The sequence below is a fragment of the Patiria miniata genome, unplaced genomic scaffold (genome assembly GCF_015706575.1).
Source record: "Patiria miniata isolate m_02_andy unplaced genomic scaffold, ASM1570657v1 HiC_scaffold_22, whole genome shotgun sequence".
Lineage (NCBI taxonomy): Eukaryota > Metazoa > Echinodermata > Asteroidea > Valvatida > Asterinidae > Patiria > Patiria miniata.
The window spans coordinates 558204-577928 of NW_024037061.1; the positions used below are offsets into that span (position 1 = coordinate 558204).

Here is a 19725-nt window from a genome sequence, read left to right on the forward strand (position 1 = left end):
TTTGTGCAGCAAGAAAACCATCACATGATTCTACGAGAGCTGAAGTTTTGTAACAAAGTAATGTAATGAAATGTAACAAAGATAATGGCTCTTCGTGAAAACGCAAATCTCATTTTCCCTACTTTTACGTATTTCAATGCAATGAGTTTTGTACGCGTTCAAAGGGCCAAAATGTATGTGGCTCTTCGTGAAAACGCAAAATGCATTAATCGAGATTTTTGTCCCTTGCAACATTAATGTAACTTAGAAATTAATGATGTTTTGCTTTTAGAAACATGTCAAAATGGTTAAGTACATTGTTTCAATGCCAAACAGTGAGAAAAAAAATCAAAATCGAAAAAAATGTAATTTTTGACATATGTGGCTCCTCGTGAAAACGGTGACAAAATGAATGGACTTTCGAAGGGACAATAGAATAGCACAGAAAACGTGTGAAAATCACCTCTAGTTTTCTTGTTCTCTTCTTGTTGTACTAAGTGGCTCGATTTCTACATAAGCTGGCTCCTGCTGTGGTTCGCTTCGCAGTCTCCTGAGATGCTAATAACAGCCGAAGGACTGCCAGAATTCACACCCAACAAATAACACAATAAAAACTGTGAACCGAATCGCTCATATAACAACCCTTGTAAAGTTGAGTAGCGTTTAACTGACATATCGCATGAATGGAATCTAGAGTATGCAGACAAAAGGCGGTTAAAATGCACGACTTGTCATTCCATTTGCTGTCAAAAGCTGATGATTGGCATTCCATACAATCTTCGTTTACTTCGTTTATTTGGGGGATCTCCTGGCTGCCAACCCTTGTAAGACACATCAGATGCATCACTCCACTGGAAATAAAACTCCCGTTTGATGTCAATGTAGCCAATCCGGAACCCATGACTAGCCGCAAGATTTCATCTTCCTCTTTGCTATGGATGGACGCCAATATGCAATCTACGTTCGCATTCTGTGTCCAGTATGTTACACATGCTCTCCAATCACTTTATTTTTCAGTTGTGGTAACAAAACAAAAGACAACTCATTAGATCTAGAGTTTGCAAACAAAAGGATTGTTTATTGTGCACCATACGTCATTCCACAAACCGGCATACTCGGACCGACATTCTACGCAGTTTTCGCCTCCAATGTCGCGTGGTTCTCTTGGATCCCACCCATCGTAAGATGCATCAGATCCGTCAATCCACTGGAAACGATCCTCCTGCTCGATGTCATTGTAGCCAATCCAGTAGCCAGAAACGGGCGGGTCGACAGATGATTTCCCAGCATACGTTTTGATGAATTCATCCTCTTCTTTGCTATGGATGGACGCAAGGTGGGCCATCTTCCCCGGCTGGGATAGCATCTGGCAGTGGCGCTCAGCATCCATCCAAGACATTGGTTGGTCCACCCACAGGTAGCAGTGCCCCTGGAAAGCAAGCCAGGGTGGCGGGCAGTAAGCTGGGCTGCAGAGAGCAGCTACACCGCTGTCAGACGACAAACTGACGGATGTTAACATGAGTACAAGAAAATCGATGAAGCCCATTTCCTTTGCGCTATATTGACTCAAATTATCGGTAAGATGTCAGCCACTCTTGCAACAATAAATTAGTTTCTGCAACTCATCAACAACATTTATTATTTGAATGCCGATTGTACGAAAACATACAATTTTCAGAGGTAATGTCATTTACTGTCATTTTGGTAATGTCATTGACATATGCACCTGCAGTGGACAGTTTGCACAGGTGGAACTAACTAAAATGACTTCGTTCACGTCAACAGGCAAGGCTGCATCTAGTGCTATCTAATTTACGCTACAAAACACTGACAAAGACAGCCTCGTGATAACCACTTCGTTGATAATTCAAAGCTGAAACTAAAGCCGTCTTTCAAGGAACGCTGTTTCAGTCCGTTTTTATTTTGTCATGCAGATAGATTTAGGCTTACAAAATACGAACAGAACGGGAAAAAGGAGTAAGTGCGCATATTTTGAAAGGCGGTCAAGTTGCAGTTGCTAAAGCAACGTAGGGACAATATTGATTGAATGTGCGTCAGTCTACCACAAACAATAACCGCGGATTTTGTTTTGTAATTTTTAAGCCGTAAGCCTGTATTCAGACAGCGCGATGTGAGGCCAGCACGCTTAAATTACAAAACTAAAATCTTTCGGCAAGCACGAACAAAAACCGCGGCAGCTTCTTCGCCGATATGTCTTTGTATTTTGATCCATCAATTATAGGAAATACTGTTATAAAACGACGTCTTTTATTTGAAATGCTTTTCTTAACCGCCAATTCGTGATTGTTAACCAAAATTATCTAATCAGACAGCGCGATATGTGACACCAAACTCTTCCCAAGTGTAAAACACAATCTGTTGGCAAGCAAAAAAAAAAAGGATTCTGCAAAAGAATATTTCAAAATAATTGTTTTTCCGCTAGCGGAAAAGCATTGTTTCTGTTCTGATTTTTCCTCACCATATCTCTCAAACCCAAAATGCTAAATTCATAAAAATTCTTTTTATATTACGTTTGTTAGGTAATAGGTATATGGACACAATTTCTGAAAAATGTGTGACGTCACGATGACGTCATCAAAATGCTAACTTCTAAAACAAAACCCACATATTAGGGTCATTCTGATCGTCTTCAAAATTGGTGGGAAGGTAGATACTGTTAATAGTAAATCTGAAGAAGTGTCATGATGACGTCATCACCTTTTAAAAAATTATTTAAAAACTTTTACATTTTCTTCTAATACCAACATTTTACATAGTATTTTTCTAATGTGGAAAAGCCTGTGTCCTGTTCATCGAACAGGCATAGCTCCAGTTAATCAATGTTATAAGTGGAGATGTTTCACCATCAAAGAACCTCACTACGTCAACTCAAAACCAAACAAAAGGAGGAGAGAACTATTTTCAAAATAAACTTCCATGTCTGCTTACTGATTGGCCAAGCAATTTGGCGGCAACCATTAGCAATGATTGGTTGCCTTGTATCCGAACGCTGATTGGCTGCCTAAAATGACTTCGTTCACGTCAACAGTTAACAGGCAAGGCTGCATCTAGTGCTATCTGATTTACGCTACAAAACACTGACAAAAACAGCCTCGTGATAACCACTTCGTTGATAATTCAAAGCTGAAACTAAAGCCGTCTTTCAGGGAACGTACGCTGTTTCAGTCCGTTTTTATGTTGTCATGCAGATAGATTTAGGCTTATAAAATACGAACAGAACAGGAAAAAGGAGTAAGTGCGCATATTTTGAAAGGCGGTCAAGTTGCAGTTGCTAAAGCAACATAGGGACAATATTGATTGAATCTACGTCAGTCTACCACAAACAATAACCGCGGATTTTGCTTTGTAATTTTTAAGCCGTAAGCCTGTATTCAGACAGCGCGATGTGAGGCAAGCACGCTTAAATTACAAAAAAGCACCGTAGGGACAATATTGATTTAATCTACGTCAGTCTACCACAAACAATAACCGTGGATTTTGTTTTGTAATTTTTAAGCCGTAAGCCTGTATTCAGACAGCGCGAGGCCAGCACGCTTAAATTACAAAACTAAAATCTTTTGGCAAGCACGAACAAAAACCGCGGCAGCTTCTTCGCCGATGTCTTTGTATTTTGATCCACCAATTATAAGAAGTACTGTTATAAAACAACGTCTTTTATTTGCAATGTTTTTCTTAACCGCCAATTCGTAATTGTTAAGCAAAATTATCTAATCAGACAGCGCGATGTGTGGCACCAAAACTCTTCCCAAGTGTAAAACAAAATCTGTTGGCAAGCAAAAAAAAAAAGAATTTTGCAAAAGAATATTTCAAAATAATTGCTTTTCCGCTAGCGGCAAAGCATTGTTTCTGTTCTGATTTTTTCTCTCACCATATCTATCAAACCCAAAATGTTAAATTCATAAAATTCTTTTTGTATTACGTTTGTTAGGTAATAGGTATATGAACACAATTTCTGAAAAATGTGTGACGTCACGATGACGTCATCAAACTGCTAAATTCTAAAAAAAAAAAATCAAAAATATTAGGGTCATTCTGATCGTCTTCAAAGTTGGTGGGAAGGTAGATACTGTTAATAGTATGCAAATCTGAAGTAGAGTCATGATGACGTCATCACCTTTTAAAAAAATGTATATAATAAACTTTTACATTTTCTTTTAATACCAACATTTTAGATGGTATTTTTTTAATGTGGAAAAGCCTGTGTCCTGTTCATCAAACAGGCAAAGCTCCAATTAATTAATGTTATAAGTGGAGATATTTCACCTTCAAAGAACCTCACTACATTAACTGCCCTGTATCCGAACGCTGATTTGCTGCCTTGTATCCGAACGCTGATTTGCTGCCTATATTCCCGAGTGGTTCTTTGTAAACAGAAGATATTAATATTACGTCCGCAAGTGAGTGACAAGATGGCAAGCATAAAAAATTGCACACGGCACCAGAACCATGTTTTCGTTGACTATAATGGATTCTATCATTTACGTGAAAAAAATGTCTTATGAACATGATACTGACAAAACAAACAACAAAGTTTTGTTGTTTGTCTTTGAACATTTTTCATGTCCATCCAATTGCTCTCCCGCTCCGCTCAAACTCTGGGTTTTAAACCGAATGAGTATCTCCCCTGTTACTGATGCACCAAACTTCGATTTTAGTGACACCACCGTATAAATATTCTTACCTTAGCGCCAGTCCATAACCTCTTCACAACGAAGACCTTCTTGGTTACTCCGGCTGCAGCCAAGGGTTGCTAGGTAGGTTCCCCAAGCTCCCAGGCGCAACCGCAGCTGATCCTGAACTGCAAGCTCAATGACAATAGCTCATCCATGGGTAAATGGAAAACCTCGCCTCGATTATGGACTATTAACCACTCCAGTCCCGTTCGTGGTTCAGTCAACTAATGGGCCTTCCAAGGTACGAAAACCATAATTCTGTGGATCTGATGAAGCAGTTGTAGCCACGATAGCTCATGCAATTTTCAGTTTGGTTCTTGTTAGTAAATTAAGTGCTACATTATGTTCTATTCAATGTGTTTTGCCTGATCAACACGGCTGCCCACCACTTATTCTGTGTAGGTATAAGTTATAAGAACTCGTCTTACGCAGCAATAACTCAGGCCACTCTACATTCCTCACAGTGCTCATGTAGGGACGGAGTCTTGGGTCGTCGTTGTTCATGACGTCCACCCTGGTCAAAATGAATTCGTTCTATCACAAGCAGCTGCTATTGACAGCTGAACGACCGCCAGAATTTACGCCCAGAAAAAGTGGCAGAATGAAAATTGAACAATGAACAGAATGTACCTTCCAAACAACCCTTTATTCGCCACGTCTTTGTTTCATTAAAATAGAACTCGTCTTTCATGCGTTGGGAAATTTGTGTTGCTTTCTGCAATACTTTCTGCGCGGCATTACAGCAGCCGATGAAAGCATCTGTACATAACCACGTGCATTTACATCGGTTGCTATGTGTCACCATTCAGCACTCCAGATTCAAGAACCATTCACTTTTACGACAATGGGTCTGGGAACGAGATCAGGGGATTTCAGAAGTTCCTGGATGTCCGCACCAACCTGGGGATGCACCTTTCCAACTCGACGTCTAATTAATAGCGTCGAAGAAACTGCTTACAAATGAATGACGAAAGTGTAAAGAGAAGCTTCATTAACATGGAATCAAACGAAGTGTTACATTTTACGCGTCAGTTACGTTTGTCATAATAACTGAATGTTACACAGGTATATGCTTGACATGCTAAATACCATCGTTTTATTCACTCAAAGACCAAAGAGAATGTCTTTCTTGGTCGAGAAACAAAAACGAAATGTACGCTTACAAGCGTTAAACGTGGAACAAAATTAAAAACGTGAGTTGTGTGAAATCATGATTATATACCAACATTATAATAGTCGTCTACGATCGCGCGCTGGGCGTGATGTTTCAGTAGCTCTTTTTTATAATTAAATATCATATCACTTTAATGCGCTATTCAATGGACCAAAGATTTGGCGATTGAAGCTAAATTCTTTAAATGTAAATTGGTACTCATCCTCCTCTATTGCAGTTTAATTATTCATATTAAACGAAACAGTTGTGTCATTTTTCGGGCCAATTGTGTAAGATATTTTTGTGTTTGTTTGTTCACAATTGAATACATAGTAAAAAAAATACAATGAGTATCTTAAAAACAATCTGATACAATAACTCAATTGTAAGTTCATAATTTTTCAATAAAATCACCAAACTTAAACGCGAGTGCCAAAAAGTTACATTACCACAACAAACTATTTCTTGCTTAGTGTTCTTTAAACTATTAAGCATCTACTTGAGCATCGGTGTGCAGCCAATACAACAAGAGCCACTGAGTACATACTTTTTAACCTGTCTTTACGGTCTAGTCTTCATTGGTGTTTTGGGTTATTTACCTTCATTTCAGGTTACTTGTACGTGATCATGATAGAACAATCAAGCTGACGTACCTCACGTGAATTCAATGTACATACATTTTAACGTATCTTCATGGTCTACTCTTCATTGGTGATTTAGGTCATTTCCCTTCATTTCAGGTTACCTGTACGAGATCACGATAGAACAATCAAGCTGACGTACCTCAGAGTAGACGCTATTTCCAGTTTAATCTCAGATATTGAATTCACAAGAGATTTATCCTTTTTTATCAGAGTTTTGTTATTTGTTCATGATCAGAATGTAGCCATTAATTTAAGTTGAGAATTATTTAGGCTGACTGAAATGTCGCATGAATGGGATCTATAGTTTGCAGACAGAATGTCTTTCACGCATGCAAGATATGTCATTCCATTCGCTGGCGTAACTTGATCGGCATTCGACACAATGTTCGTGTGTCCAAACATGGACGTTTGGTTGTCCTGGCTGCCAACCCTCGTAAGACGCATCAGATACATCACTCCACTGGAAATGACCCTCCCGTTCGATGTCTTTGTAGCCAATCCAGTAGCTAGGAATAGCCGCGTGGCCAGAAGCGCTCATTGCGTAATCTGTGATGACTTTATCCTCCTCTTTGCTATGGATGGACGCAAGGTGGGCCATCTTCCTCTGGTGGGATAGTATTTGGCAGTGGCAATCAGCATCCATCCATGAAATTCGCTTGTGCACCTACAGATAGCAGTGCCCCTGGTAAGCAAGCCAGGGCGCCGGGCACTTAGCTTTATAAGGTAAAAAAATCGGTCTTGCCTTTCACAGAGGTAATTTTCTTCAGGGTATACCCGAGCATTTCAAAACTGGTTTTCATTGGGGCCCTGTATGCATCTAATATTTTGAATAACGTTAAGCAACGTAAAATTCTCAAGGAAAAGTTCTGTGGTGAAATAGAATATAAACATTAATTACACGTATTGTTTTACAGAAAGAGAGCTATATAGACACGTTAATTTTTAACAAACAAGACACGATGATCCGTAGGGTACACGAAGTCTATATTTAGTCGACGTTTGACAAATCTCTCTTTGATAATGTTGATAATTGTAATGGCGACTGAAGTAGATCACTTTATTTTCTGAAGGTCGTTTTGAAATTAATTAAATGAACTGTTCTTGTTAATGTTATAAAAAGAAAACAAAATGTGTCAAAATGCCAAGCAGCGTAAAGTTTATCAAGGTAGTCCAACGAAAGTTTCACTCGATTATAAGTTGTTTAAGTGTCATTAAGTGCGCTAATATGCGGTCTATGTTTGCATTCTGTGTCCAGCATGTTACACATGTTCTCCAGTCACTTTATCTTTCAGTTGCGGTAACAAAGCAAAAGACAACTCATTAGATCTAGAGTTTGCAAACAAAAGGATTGTTTATAGTGCACCATACGTCATTCCACATACCGGCATACTCGGACCGACATTCTACGCAGTCTTCGCCTCCAATGTCGCGTGGTTCTCTTGGATCCCACCCCTCGTAAGATGCATCAGATCCGTCACTCCACTGGAAACGATCCTCCTGCTCGATGTCATTGTAGCCAATCCAGTAGCCAGAAACGGGCGGGTCGACAGAGGATTTTCCAGCATACGTTTTAATGAATTCATCCTCTTCTTTGCTGTGGATGGACGCAAGGTGGGCCATCTTCCCCGGGTGGGATAGCTTCCGGCAGTAGCGCTCGGAATCCATCCAAGACATTGGTTTGTCCACCCACAGGTAGCAGTGCCCCTGGAAAGCAAGCCAGGGCGGCGGGCAGTAAGCTTCATAAGGTGAGCTACAGAGAGCAGCTACACCGCCGTGAGATGACAAAGTGACGGATGCAAATATCAGTACCAGAAGACTGATCAACCCCATTTCTTTCTTGCTGTCTTCTGACTTACTACACCAACATTAGGAAGTAGTTCTGCGAGGCAACAGCAGACACTAAGGTTTATTTCAATGACAGTTTCATCTATTTAAGAAATTAATGGCGTGGTGATCATAACGTTTGCCTCCAGCACGTATTTCGTTGCCAGTATTCTGAAACGTCAAGTGCTTCAAATGAAGTGGTGCACCACTATATACAGCATGTTACGTTTGTTATCAAGCTCCATCGAACCTTAACAAAAATAGCTTTTCCTCAAAAGGCTCGTTTACGGCATAAACAACACGGACAAAGGACTGGTTCTACCCGATCAATTACATCACTCATTCTACTTTCCAACCAAGGTTGATAGCGACGCAATTCCCAGCGCAGTAGCTATGCCGAGAACTACATCACCTGTCTCTAATAATGGACATAATTTCCAGCGCCTTGATGAGTACCTAATTGTTGGTAGATACGTGCGCTATAAGACTTCGGTATTATTATTATTATTACATTTGTACCCAAGAGAGAGATACAAACGAGACAGGCTCCGTTAATAACACTATCGACCGGTTCCAACTGCCAAGACATATCAATAAATGAACAGTCTTACTCGTACTCGTCCAATCAAATTGTTGCTGGGAGCAAGGCAGTACCCCAAATGAAATTGAACAATGGTCACTTCTGTTTACAAAATTTGCCAAGCTCTAATTGCACCCTTACGTGTGTTGATTCGCTGGAGCCGGCTGTTAATTAACGGTTGGAAAAAATAACAATACGCAGTCTCGTTCCATTTTTATATTGCGCCGTTGCAATGGCCAAGGCCGGCGATAGGGATGCTATATGTTGTCAGTGGAACGTAGGGCCTACGGACAAGCTTGATACTGGAAACTGCGCTGTTGTACCCTTCACAATAATAACGGTGCTTGGAATCACAAACTCCATTGCATAATATGAAGTGAGATCAGTCCATCATTTGTCTTGCGAAATGTTGGGAAAATAAGACTCAAATTGAAGTCTGTTTTCTAATGGCAACACTCTGATTATCAGTAAAAGATGACATTAATCATAAGCCCAATTATTTACATGTGTGTCATCGTGAGTGTAATATAATTGGTATGTCTAGGTAATGACCTTCCCAATAATGTTGTGAATTACTGAGATTGCAGCACTCTATCTAACATATAAGACCTTTTTCCAAATAGTGAAACAATTAACCCTAACAACTTAAGGATCAAACAATACTACACAATGTTGACAAACTTTTTGCAATCTCCAGCTGAATCGTGGGTAAAAGCTTATGTCTGTGTCCATATGAAAAATTACACAAAATGATCACACTTACAGTGAGCAAAATCAGATCTAAAATTTGCAGACTATAACGGATTTACGACTGCACGACTCATCATTCCATTTGCTGTGAAGAACTGATCGGCACTCGACACAGTCTTCGTCTCCACTGCTATTTGGTTCCCCTAGCGCCCAACCCTCGTAAGACACATCAGATCCATCACTCCACTGGAAACGACCCTCCCGTTCGATGTCACTGTAGCCAATCCAGTAGCTAGGAGTAGCCGCGAGGCCAGAAGCGCCCCTTACGTAATCTTTGATGAATTCATCCTCCTCTTTGCTATGGATGGACGCAAGGTGGACCATCTTCCCCGGGTGGGATAACATCTGGCAGTGGCGCTCAGCATCCATCCAGGACATTGGTTGGTTCACGCACAGGTAGCAGCGCCCTTGGAAAGCAAGCCAGGGTGGCGGGCAGATGCAGATAGCAGCTACACCGTCGTCAACCGACAAACTGACGGATGTCAGTATCAGTACTAGAAGACAGATGAAACCCATCTCCGTCTTGCTATACTGACCAAAGTGTTAGTACAAAGGTCTCAAAAACTCTTGCCACAAACTATCCTCCACTAGTTATCAACGACACATTACTTGAATGCTGATTGTGCGCAATACCATTGCCGAGGATGGTAAATTTTTGTGACATGTGCAACTGTGGACCAGTTTGCTTATGGGCTAATACCTGTCATGAATTGGTTCACGTCCACAGTCAGGGGTATATCTAGAGCTTAAGAGTTAATGAATTAACATCACGAAACCCTGACAATAGATCGACTCGTGTTAATCATAACTTGCATAGCTCAAGGTTAATGCAAAGGCCGCCTTTCAACGTGCGCGGTTTCAGTTCGTTTTGGTTATAATGTTGATCAAGGTCTAATTGTTTTCGATAAGAACACAAAAAGGACTGAGTGCGAATTATAGAGAGGTGATTAAGTTGAGTTGCTAACCCATTGCTGACCCGCACGATATTAATCGAGTCGTTGTCATTCTTGCAACAAAAAATAACCAATGAGTTTCCTTGCTTACATCCACGTTATCGCGACGGTTATTATGATGTCCTTTTGAGTTTTGTAAAGCCTCGAAGCCTCCACCTGAAGTCATTATTACATTTCGCAGATAAGGCCTCGATCTCGAACAGCCCCGGTCATTCCAACGGCCCTGGATGTACTTTTCAGAGCAGTCTTTCCCAAATCTGCCTTATAGGTTCGTTTGCATCCCAGTTTAGTGTATGGAATATCAGATTCATCCGTCCAGTCAAAGTCTCCCTCTTTCCCTCGGTTATTGAAACCGATCCAGTACTAAGGTGCAGGGTTATGTTGAGAGACGTCAACGTATTAACCGATGAATTCATACTTTTTTTTTTTTTTTGCTGTGGATAGACGCTAGGTAGGCTGGTGGGCTATCTTCCAAGGGTAGGATAGCTTCTGGCAGTAGATCTCAGCATCCGTCCAAGACATTGTTTCACTTACCCGCATGTACCAGTGCCCCTGGAATGCAAGCCAGGGCGAGGACAAGGATCTGCACTGATGGAGCCACATCTTGTACTTGGTGACCAACAGTGAGTCGTGAAACTGTCGAGCATGCATGAAGTGGATAGAATGAGTTAAAGTGGATACCAAGAATAAAATTGTCAAGTTCATCATGACGAGTTTAGCTTTTGCAGATCTGATAAAGGTGCATTACCGCAACAGAGTGTTTCTTTTTTTTCTATTCTTTAAACATCTTCTTGAAACTCGCTGCATGTGGAGCCACTACAACAGGAATCACAAAATACACAACCTTTAACGATTCGTTACGGTTTAGTCCACATTGGCGTTTCAGGTCATGTAGCTTCTATTCAGGTTACGTTATCCTTGTAAAACAATAAGCTGACGTACATCGCTTTATTCTGCATAGACGACAATCCAAGTTTAGTTTGAGTCATTGAATTTGCCAGAGCTTCGACTTTTTTACCAGAGTTTCGTCCTTTGTACATGCATAGACTGCAGCCATTAAAGTTGAGTAGCGATCAACTGACATATTGTACGAATGGGAACTAGAGTTGGCAGACAAAAGTGTGGTCATGCATGCAAACGCCGTCATTCCATTTGCTGGCATACCGTATTCGAAATTTGACACAGTCTTCTGGTTCCCCATTGTTGCTGTTGTTTGGTTCCCCTGGCGCCCATCCCTCGTAAGACACATCAGATCCATCACTCCATTGAAAATGACTCTCCCGTTCGATGTCATTGTAGCCAATCCAGTAGTTAGGAGCGACCGAGAGGCTAGAGGCGCTACTTAGGTAATCTTTGATGAATTCATTCTCCTCTTCACTGTGGATGGACGCAAGGTGTGCCATCTTCCCCTGGTATGATAGCTTCCGGCAGTAACTCTCAGCATCCCTCCAAGACATTGGTTTGTCCACCCACAGGTAACAGTGCCCCTGGAAAGCAAGCCAGGGTGGCGGGCAGTAAGCTTTATAAGGTGAGCTGCAGAGAGCAGCTACTCCACCGTCAGACGACAAACTGACGGATACCAATATTAGTACCAGGAAACATATGAAGCCCATTTCTGTCTTAATGTCGTCTGACTTACTTCACCAACATTATGGAGTCTTTACACGAGGGCAATATGAGACACGTAGGGTAATATGAATGACAACTATATTTAGGAAACGAAATTCGCGGTGATAATATAACTTTGCCTCCACCACGTATTTTTGATGCCAGTATTCTGACATTGCTCGAATGAAGTGGTACAGCACTATATACAGCCTGTTATATTCGGCATCTAGCCCCATCGAACCTTTACAAGAGCAGCGTTTCCGAAAATTCTGGTTTGCGGCAGAAAAAAAGATGAACAAAGGACTGCTCTACCCGATCAATTACACGATTCTTATTTCCAACCAAGGTTGATTGCGACGTTATTGGCAGCGCAGTAGCTATGCCGAGGACTACACTAGTACCCCAAGAGAGAGATGGAAACGAGGCAGGCTCCGTTAATTGCATTATCAACTGGTTCCAATTTCCCTGACATATCGTGAAAGGAATAGTCTTGCTCGTCAAATCAGATTGTCACTGAGTGGAAGCCAGTACCCAAAATGAAACTGTATAATTGATTGATTGCGACGTTATTGGCAGCGCAGTAGCTATGCCGAGGACTACACTAGTACCCCAAGAGAGAGATGGAAACGAGGCAGGCTCCGTTAATTGCATTATCGACCGGTTTCAATTTCCCTGACATATCGTGAAAGGAATAGTCTTGCTCGTCAAATCAGATTGTCACTGAGTGACTGACTGATTGTCACTGAGTGGAAGCCAGTACCCAAAATGAAACTGTATAATTGATACTTAACAGTGACAAAAGACCGGCTCGTGCTTCTCATTACTTTGATAGCTCAAGGTTGATGCTAAAGCCGACTTTCAACGGGCGCAGTTTCAGCTCGTTTCGATAATAATTTTGATCGAAGGTTTGTTTTTTTTTCGAAATGAACACAAGACGAACCGAGTGCGTGCTTATAGAGAGGCGTTAAGTTACAGTTGCTTAGGCAACGGGGGCGATATTGATTAGGTCTACGTCATTCTTACCACGAATAACTGTGGAGCTTCTTTGCTTACATCCACTTTGAATACGTACAGAAAAAAGCTAAACAATTCGGAACGATGATGTGATTCAATTTGGAGCCATTTTAAAAGAGATACAGTTACAAAACGTTATCTATTATTTGCACTTTACCTGTCCTCAGCACCAAATTGTTATTTTTTAGCCTAATTCTATATTCATCGCGACGCCAACCCTTTCCGAATTACTACACTGCCATCTGTCGGCAGATCAACAAAGCCTTTATACGTTATTAATTTGGATTCTCGGTCACAATCAAAGATTCAACGAAATTTTTAATCTATCTTAAGTGCTAAAAGGTGCATTACCGAAACAGAGTGCTTCTACTTTTTCATTTTTATTTTGTTCTTTAGATACTTAAGCATCTACTTGATCATCGTGGAGAGCCACTACAACACGAATCACTGGATACACAAATTGTAACAGGACATAATTACGGTCTAGTCTACATTGCTGTTTAAGGTTTTATATAACTTCATTTTAGGTTACTCTTTACCTTCATTGCAGGTTACTCGTACGTGATCATGGACAAACAAACGAAATGCGATTCCTAGTTGAATTTCTGTAAGTCCATTACCAGAGTCTTTACCAGAGTCTTTACCAGAGTATCGTACTTGAACATCACAGACTGTATCACATGAATGGGATCTAGAGTTTGCAGACAAAAGAATAGTTATACAAGCAGGCGTTGTCATTCCATTAACTGTCAACATCTGATCGGATTTCGACACAGTCTCCGTTTGTCCCCTGGTAGCTATTTGGTTACCCTGACCTCCAACCCTCGTAAGACACATCTGATCCATCACTCCACTGGAAATGATTCTCCCGTTCGATGTCATTGTAGCCAATCCAGTACGGAGCCGCGAGGCCAGAAGCGCCCTTACGTAATCTTTGATGAATTCATCAAAAGATGAAAGCGCGGCAATAGTAGGCTGCTACACCCAAGACAGAGATGAAGCGAGGCAGGCTCCGCTTGCTCCGTTTATTAATTATCGACCAGTTCCCACTTTCGAGACACATCGTTACATGAATAGTCTTGCCCGTCAAGCAATATATGCTGGGGAGCAAGGCAATGTCGCAAATGAAATTGTGCGATGTACGCTCCTGTTTTCATGATTTCGCATTGCCAAGTTCTATCGAACCCTTACATGTGCAACGTCGCTGGAGCCGAGTGTTAAACGTCTGGAAATAGATAAACAAAAGACAGCCTAGTTCTATTATTATACTACGTCGTTCCAATGGCCAAGGCCGGCGATAGGGATGTTGTATGTTGACAGTGGCACGTAGGGCCTACGGACAAGCTTGATATGGCAAACTGCGCCATAATTGCCCTTCACAATGAAGGATGCTTGAAATCAGAAGCCCATTTGCATAATTTGAAGTGAGATCAGTCCATTCGACTTAAGAAACGTTGGAAATAGAAACAACTTGAAGTCTGCTTTCCAAAGGCAATATTTGATTATCAGTAAAAGATGTCATTAATCATAATCATTTACATGAGTGTCATCGTGAGTGTAATATAATGGGTATGTTTATTCCTTTGAAATAAGATTGTTAATAACTGTCCGTTACCGAGACTGCATCACTCTATCTTTCGTTAGGCCTATTTCCAAACAGTGAGGCTGGAACCCAGATGATTTATATCACACTTATGTTGGTTTGACATTTTTGCGACTTTAAGATTCACTGAACAATTCGATCGTCTTGCCTGGATGAATTAATCTCGTCTTCTCCTTATTTTACTGATGTGGAGTGAGTTTTTACTCAAATTTAATTCATTTTCACTCAGTTTGAAATAAGAGACACAAGGTAATTTTGAACGATTTGGTGTAACAATTTATTACATTACTAACGTCTTTCTCAGTTATCCAATTATTTAAACAAATATTCAGAGCGTAAATGCAATAATGATAAAAGAATTAGTTAAACGGCGCATGTGTAATCGAACAATTCAATGAAATCCTTAAAAAGGTACTGGTCATGTCGTGCCAATTAACTTTATTTTAACCTTTAATTGCCATTTTCAAGGTGTTTTGGATGTTTTCTTATGTGTCAACTCCAATTTTTAGGAGCAAAACTGCTCGGGTTTGTAGAATCTTAAAAGAAAGTTACAAAAGGAGGAAAATGGCGCCCCCATGAGTCAAAATGAACCCCACCTTATCACCAGCTTTCCGATTCTGCAACGGCCGGCCGGCAACTTCGGTTCTTGTTCCGCACTTGTTTTCAGTACACGTTAGAATTTCTCTCAAATACATTAATTGATACGTCATGACTGAGTAATGAAAAATATGAAAAAGTGTTACAACAGTAGCCCCTAAGGTTACATAAGTGCATTATATAAAGAACCAAAATGTCAGAATCGTGGGAAAAGGAAATATTTAAACCAACTACAAGATGTTGCAAAAACAGAAACTATTTAATTGAAAAAGAATCTATCTAAATCAACATGGTTTACAATATTTTACCACAATCAACCACATATTTCTAAAAAAAAATTAAACTGGATGGATGGGTGTGTGTGTGTGTGTGTCAAGTTTAACGTAAGAAAAGCCATCACGAACTGGATAGGCTGAGGTGAAATGAAATCATTTAAGCAAACGCGTTTTATCCTTGGGGAGGTTTGTTAAGTTCATATGCGAGTTCCTCATGTGAAAAAAACCCGCACAATTTATGTTAAGTGAAATCTGCAGCTCTAACTAAATCGACATTTTCCCAAAATAATTTCTGAACGGAAACAGATAATACATATTGTATATACAATTTGTACATTATTTGTTCTCAGACATTATCTCGTGCATCTTTGGAAGAAATGTATTCGGATCAGCTATGATACGGATGATTAAAGACAAAAAAATAAAAGATTCAAGAGTGTTTAGATGTTTCACTTTCAAAAGAATATCACACAGTAGAGTTTATCAATAGGTAAAACGGCCATTTAAACTTACTTTGAGTAACTGCAAATGTTAATGTACCGGCAGCTCATTTAGGTGTAGGCCTGCATTGGACTGTTAAAGCCTTTGTAGTTAGTGGCACAAAATGACGGTAACATTGTTTTCAATATCAACACGATAGGGATCTATTGTTTGCAGATAGAAATATATTGAATACTGCAAGGCATGTCATACCAATCGCTGTCAAGCTGTGATTGCAATCGGGTACATTCTTTTACAACTTTGAAATGTGTCACTCGGTGCACCAAAATGCGTTCTACATTGGTAAAATATAAGAAACAATCGGAAACAAAGCAAAGACAATATACATGTACTTATTATATCTAAAGTTTGCAGACAAAAGGAAATTTTTTATTGCACGAATTGTCATTCCATTTACCAGCATATTGGGACCGACTTTCGACACAGTCTTCGTCTCCCCGGATGTTTGGTTCTCCTGGCTGCCAACCCTCGTAAGACGCATCAGATCCATCACTCCACTGGAAATGATTCTTCCGTGCGATGTTATTGTAGCCAATCCAGTAGCTAGGAGTAGCTGCGAGGCCAGAGGCGCTCCTTGCGTAATCTTTGATGAATTCATCCTCCTCTTGGCTGTGGATGGACACAAGGTGGACCATCTTCCCCGGATGGGACAGCATCTGGCAGTGGCGCTCAGCATCCATCCAAGACATTGGTTTGTCCACCCACAGGTAGCAGTGCCCCTGGAAAGCACGCCAGGGTGGCGGGCAGTAAGGTGAGCTGCAGAGATCAGCTACACCGCCGTCAGGCGACAAACTGACGGATGCCAAACTCAGTACCAGAAAACAGGTGAACATAATAGCCATTACTGTTTACTGTCTTCTGACTCAATTCATCATCATGAGCAGCCTGACTGAGCTGTTTTTTGAAACAAAGAGAATCTTTATCTTCAAGTGGTGTACGAGTTTTAGCGGACAGTTTCCACAAACTCCAAACAGCCTCAAACAATACAGTAGACCTACTAATATAAAATTGTCATGCTCCAATCGATAAAAGCCTTCTGCCTACTTTAAAATTAAAAATTATTAATCCTCCATCCACTTAGTTTCCATTATTAACTGCTCCTGTATCTAACGGGTCACGAGTATGCAAAAAAAATTACCAATACACATATCTAGGTGATTTTAAAATATATAAATTTTAATAAACAGGTGCTTTTCTCTGTCATGCACCGTTGAAAAAAATACGACCCTCTCCAACCAGATCCTTTCAAGAACAATAAATATTACATTGCGGTTTCTGTATTACCTTCAATTACCATTATCAAAAACCTGCGGCTCCATCACTAACAGCCACTTTATGAATACACTGCAGAGGAAACTGCGACGTCTTGGCTAACAAACCTTCTTTATTTGTTATTAAGGTTATCAATACGCAGTGGCAGCGCCAGACTCTAAAATTGGGGGTGGGGGAGATTGGGGGGAAAGGAAATAATGGAAGGGGGTGGGGGCAATGTGGGGGGGGGGGCAAAGAAATAATTGGGGGAGGGGGCAGTCAAGAAAAATCTCAAGCGCGTGTACGCGCGTGCGTACCACTGTCAATGGTTCAGAAATAAGCCACTAGAGCAACTTAGAGGTGAAGGCAGGTTTTTTTGAATGAGAAATGTATCAAACCGCAGTATGGTGTATAACACTTTTTAAAACAGCCACTGGCTTCACAGTATCTATGGCTGTATGAATGCAGGTGTGGCGTGTTTTGTCTTAAGTACAAATGTTTTAATGCTTTCATTTACCCCAAATTGTATGAATCGGTACAGCGAGGAAAACAAACATAATTAATCTACTTGTAGATAACTTGTTCGGGGAAAACTAGGGGGGAGTGGGGGGCAAGGACAAAACTTGGGAGGCAAATGCCACCCCCACCTCCCCGTATCGCCGCTACTGTCAAAACGGCAGCACCTTTTGAAGAATGAGACTGTAGTTTCGGCAATCACTTTCCCTTTCTCGAAAGAAGGAACGAGCCTCTGAGAGTGTTGCTATGCATGGTTAGGGTTTTTCGTCCCCAACCAATTTGGTGGATTGTCTAAAACCGCTTACGCTGTTACAGTGGCTACACAGGTGGTATCTAAAATATGCAGTCTACAGTATAAAAGATTCACGAATGCACGGAGAACGAGTTCCATAACAATTAACGTCTGAAGATGTCCACATAGTGTCAACAAATCGGTGTTAATTTAACAGTCAAACATAAAAAAAACAATGTTATATACTATATTTCAAATTGTGATTATTTGATCAACATTTACAGATGAATCGAGGGTAAAACGCATGTCTGTGTCCACATGAATAAGTTACATAAAATTAGCAAGTTACGATGAGCAAAACGGGATCTAAAATTTACAGACTATAACGGATGCACGACTGCACGGCTCATCATTCCATTTGATGTAAATATCTGAGCGGCACTCGACACAGTCTTCGTATTTTTTGTTATTTGGTTCCCCTGGCCCCCAACTCTCGTAAGACACATCAGATCCATCACTCCACTGGAACTGACCCTCCCGTTCGATGTCATTGAAGCCAATCCAGAACCTAGGATAATCCGCAAGGCCAGAGGCGCTCCTAACGTAATCTTTGATGAATTCATCCTCTTCTTGGCTATGGATGGACGCAAGGTGAACCATCTTCCCAGGGAGGGACAGCATCTGGCAGTAGCGCTCAGCATCCATCCAGGACATTGTTATGTTCACCCACAGGTAGCAGTGCCCCTGAAAAGCAAGCCAGGGTGGCGGGCATAGCTGTTTGGCTGCGATGCACGTTAATTTACCATCCGCCTTGTATCGTAAACCTTTTGACCAACAGTGAAGAGACGAGCTCTTTTGCATGAAAACGGTTGACGTGAAAATCACGGCAATCATGGTTACCTTCATCATGACGTCTTGATTCTGAAGACCTGACTGGTAATTGTTTTAACAATCGAAACTACGTTCTTTCTTCGGTTTTCGAAAAGACTTGCAGCCTACAAGTGCAAATCTGTGTCCAACAGCTATATAGGTCAGCTATGTAGCGTCTGGAGTTTGGTGTACAGCCTTTGATCGAAAACTTCTGCGAAGCACCTCAGAACGCAGACATTGACGACGATACGGACAACTAGGTCATGCAGGATGCACTCGTCGGCAGTGTTGAATATTGAATGCGTCAGGCATGTATCTCAAGAAAATTCAGCTAGATTTTAGGACGCATCATAGACACAAGACCTCAGACCAATATGCGAGGGAGGTAGAATGACGCTTACTCCTTGGGCAAAGCAGAAGCACAGCGTAGCTGGCTTTGAAACCCCAACGTTGGCATCAATTATTAACGTGTCTATGATACCTGACCTACGTAAACAACAATTAAATGTAGTCAATATACGTGTGTACATTTAACAGGTACGCAATGTATAAGATTTGTTACAGACATGATGTTTCAAATGACTTCAACAAAATTCACTAAATATCTATTTTCCCATTCCACACATTGTACCCTATTGGCAAATGATGAATAAAAGATGATGTGAAGAGTAACGGACGCTC

At 40.8% G+C, this 19725-nt stretch overlaps 3 protein-coding genes across 3 annotated transcripts; all 3 read right to left on the reverse strand.

Annotated features, from left to right (window-relative positions):
* Nucleotides 1-1030: 1030 nt before the first annotated feature.
* LOC119730596 (macrophage mannose receptor 1-like) lies at nucleotides 1031-17625 on the reverse strand. The gene is made up of 7 exons (XM_038203578.1): nucleotides 16521-17625; nucleotides 11759-12146; nucleotides 11112-11213; nucleotides 9684-10155; nucleotides 7839-8233; nucleotides 6871-7074; nucleotides 1031-1549 (listed from the first exon to the last, which is right to left on the reverse strand). The coding sequence occupies exons 1-7, from the start codon at nucleotides 17015-17017 to the stop codon at nucleotides 1031-1033; spliced, it is 2577 nt and encodes an 858-aa protein (XP_038059506.1). The 5' UTR covers nucleotides 17018-17625.
* On the reverse strand, nucleotides 7577-8528 carry LOC119729972 (lactose-binding lectin l-2-like). Its single transcript, XM_038202762.1, has one exon. The coding sequence runs from the start codon at nucleotides 8298-8300 to the stop codon at nucleotides 7797-7799; it is 504 nt and encodes a 167-aa protein (XP_038058690.1). The 5' UTR covers nucleotides 8301-8528; the 3' UTR covers nucleotides 7577-7796.
* Nucleotides 17626-18540: 915 nt separating the features above from the next.
* LOC119730597 (echinoidin-like) lies at nucleotides 18541-18888 on the reverse strand. The gene has a single exon (XM_038203579.1). The coding sequence runs from the start codon at nucleotides 18886-18888 to the stop codon at nucleotides 18541-18543; it is 348 nt and encodes a 115-aa protein (XP_038059507.1).
* Nucleotides 18889-19725: the final 837 nt, after the last annotated feature.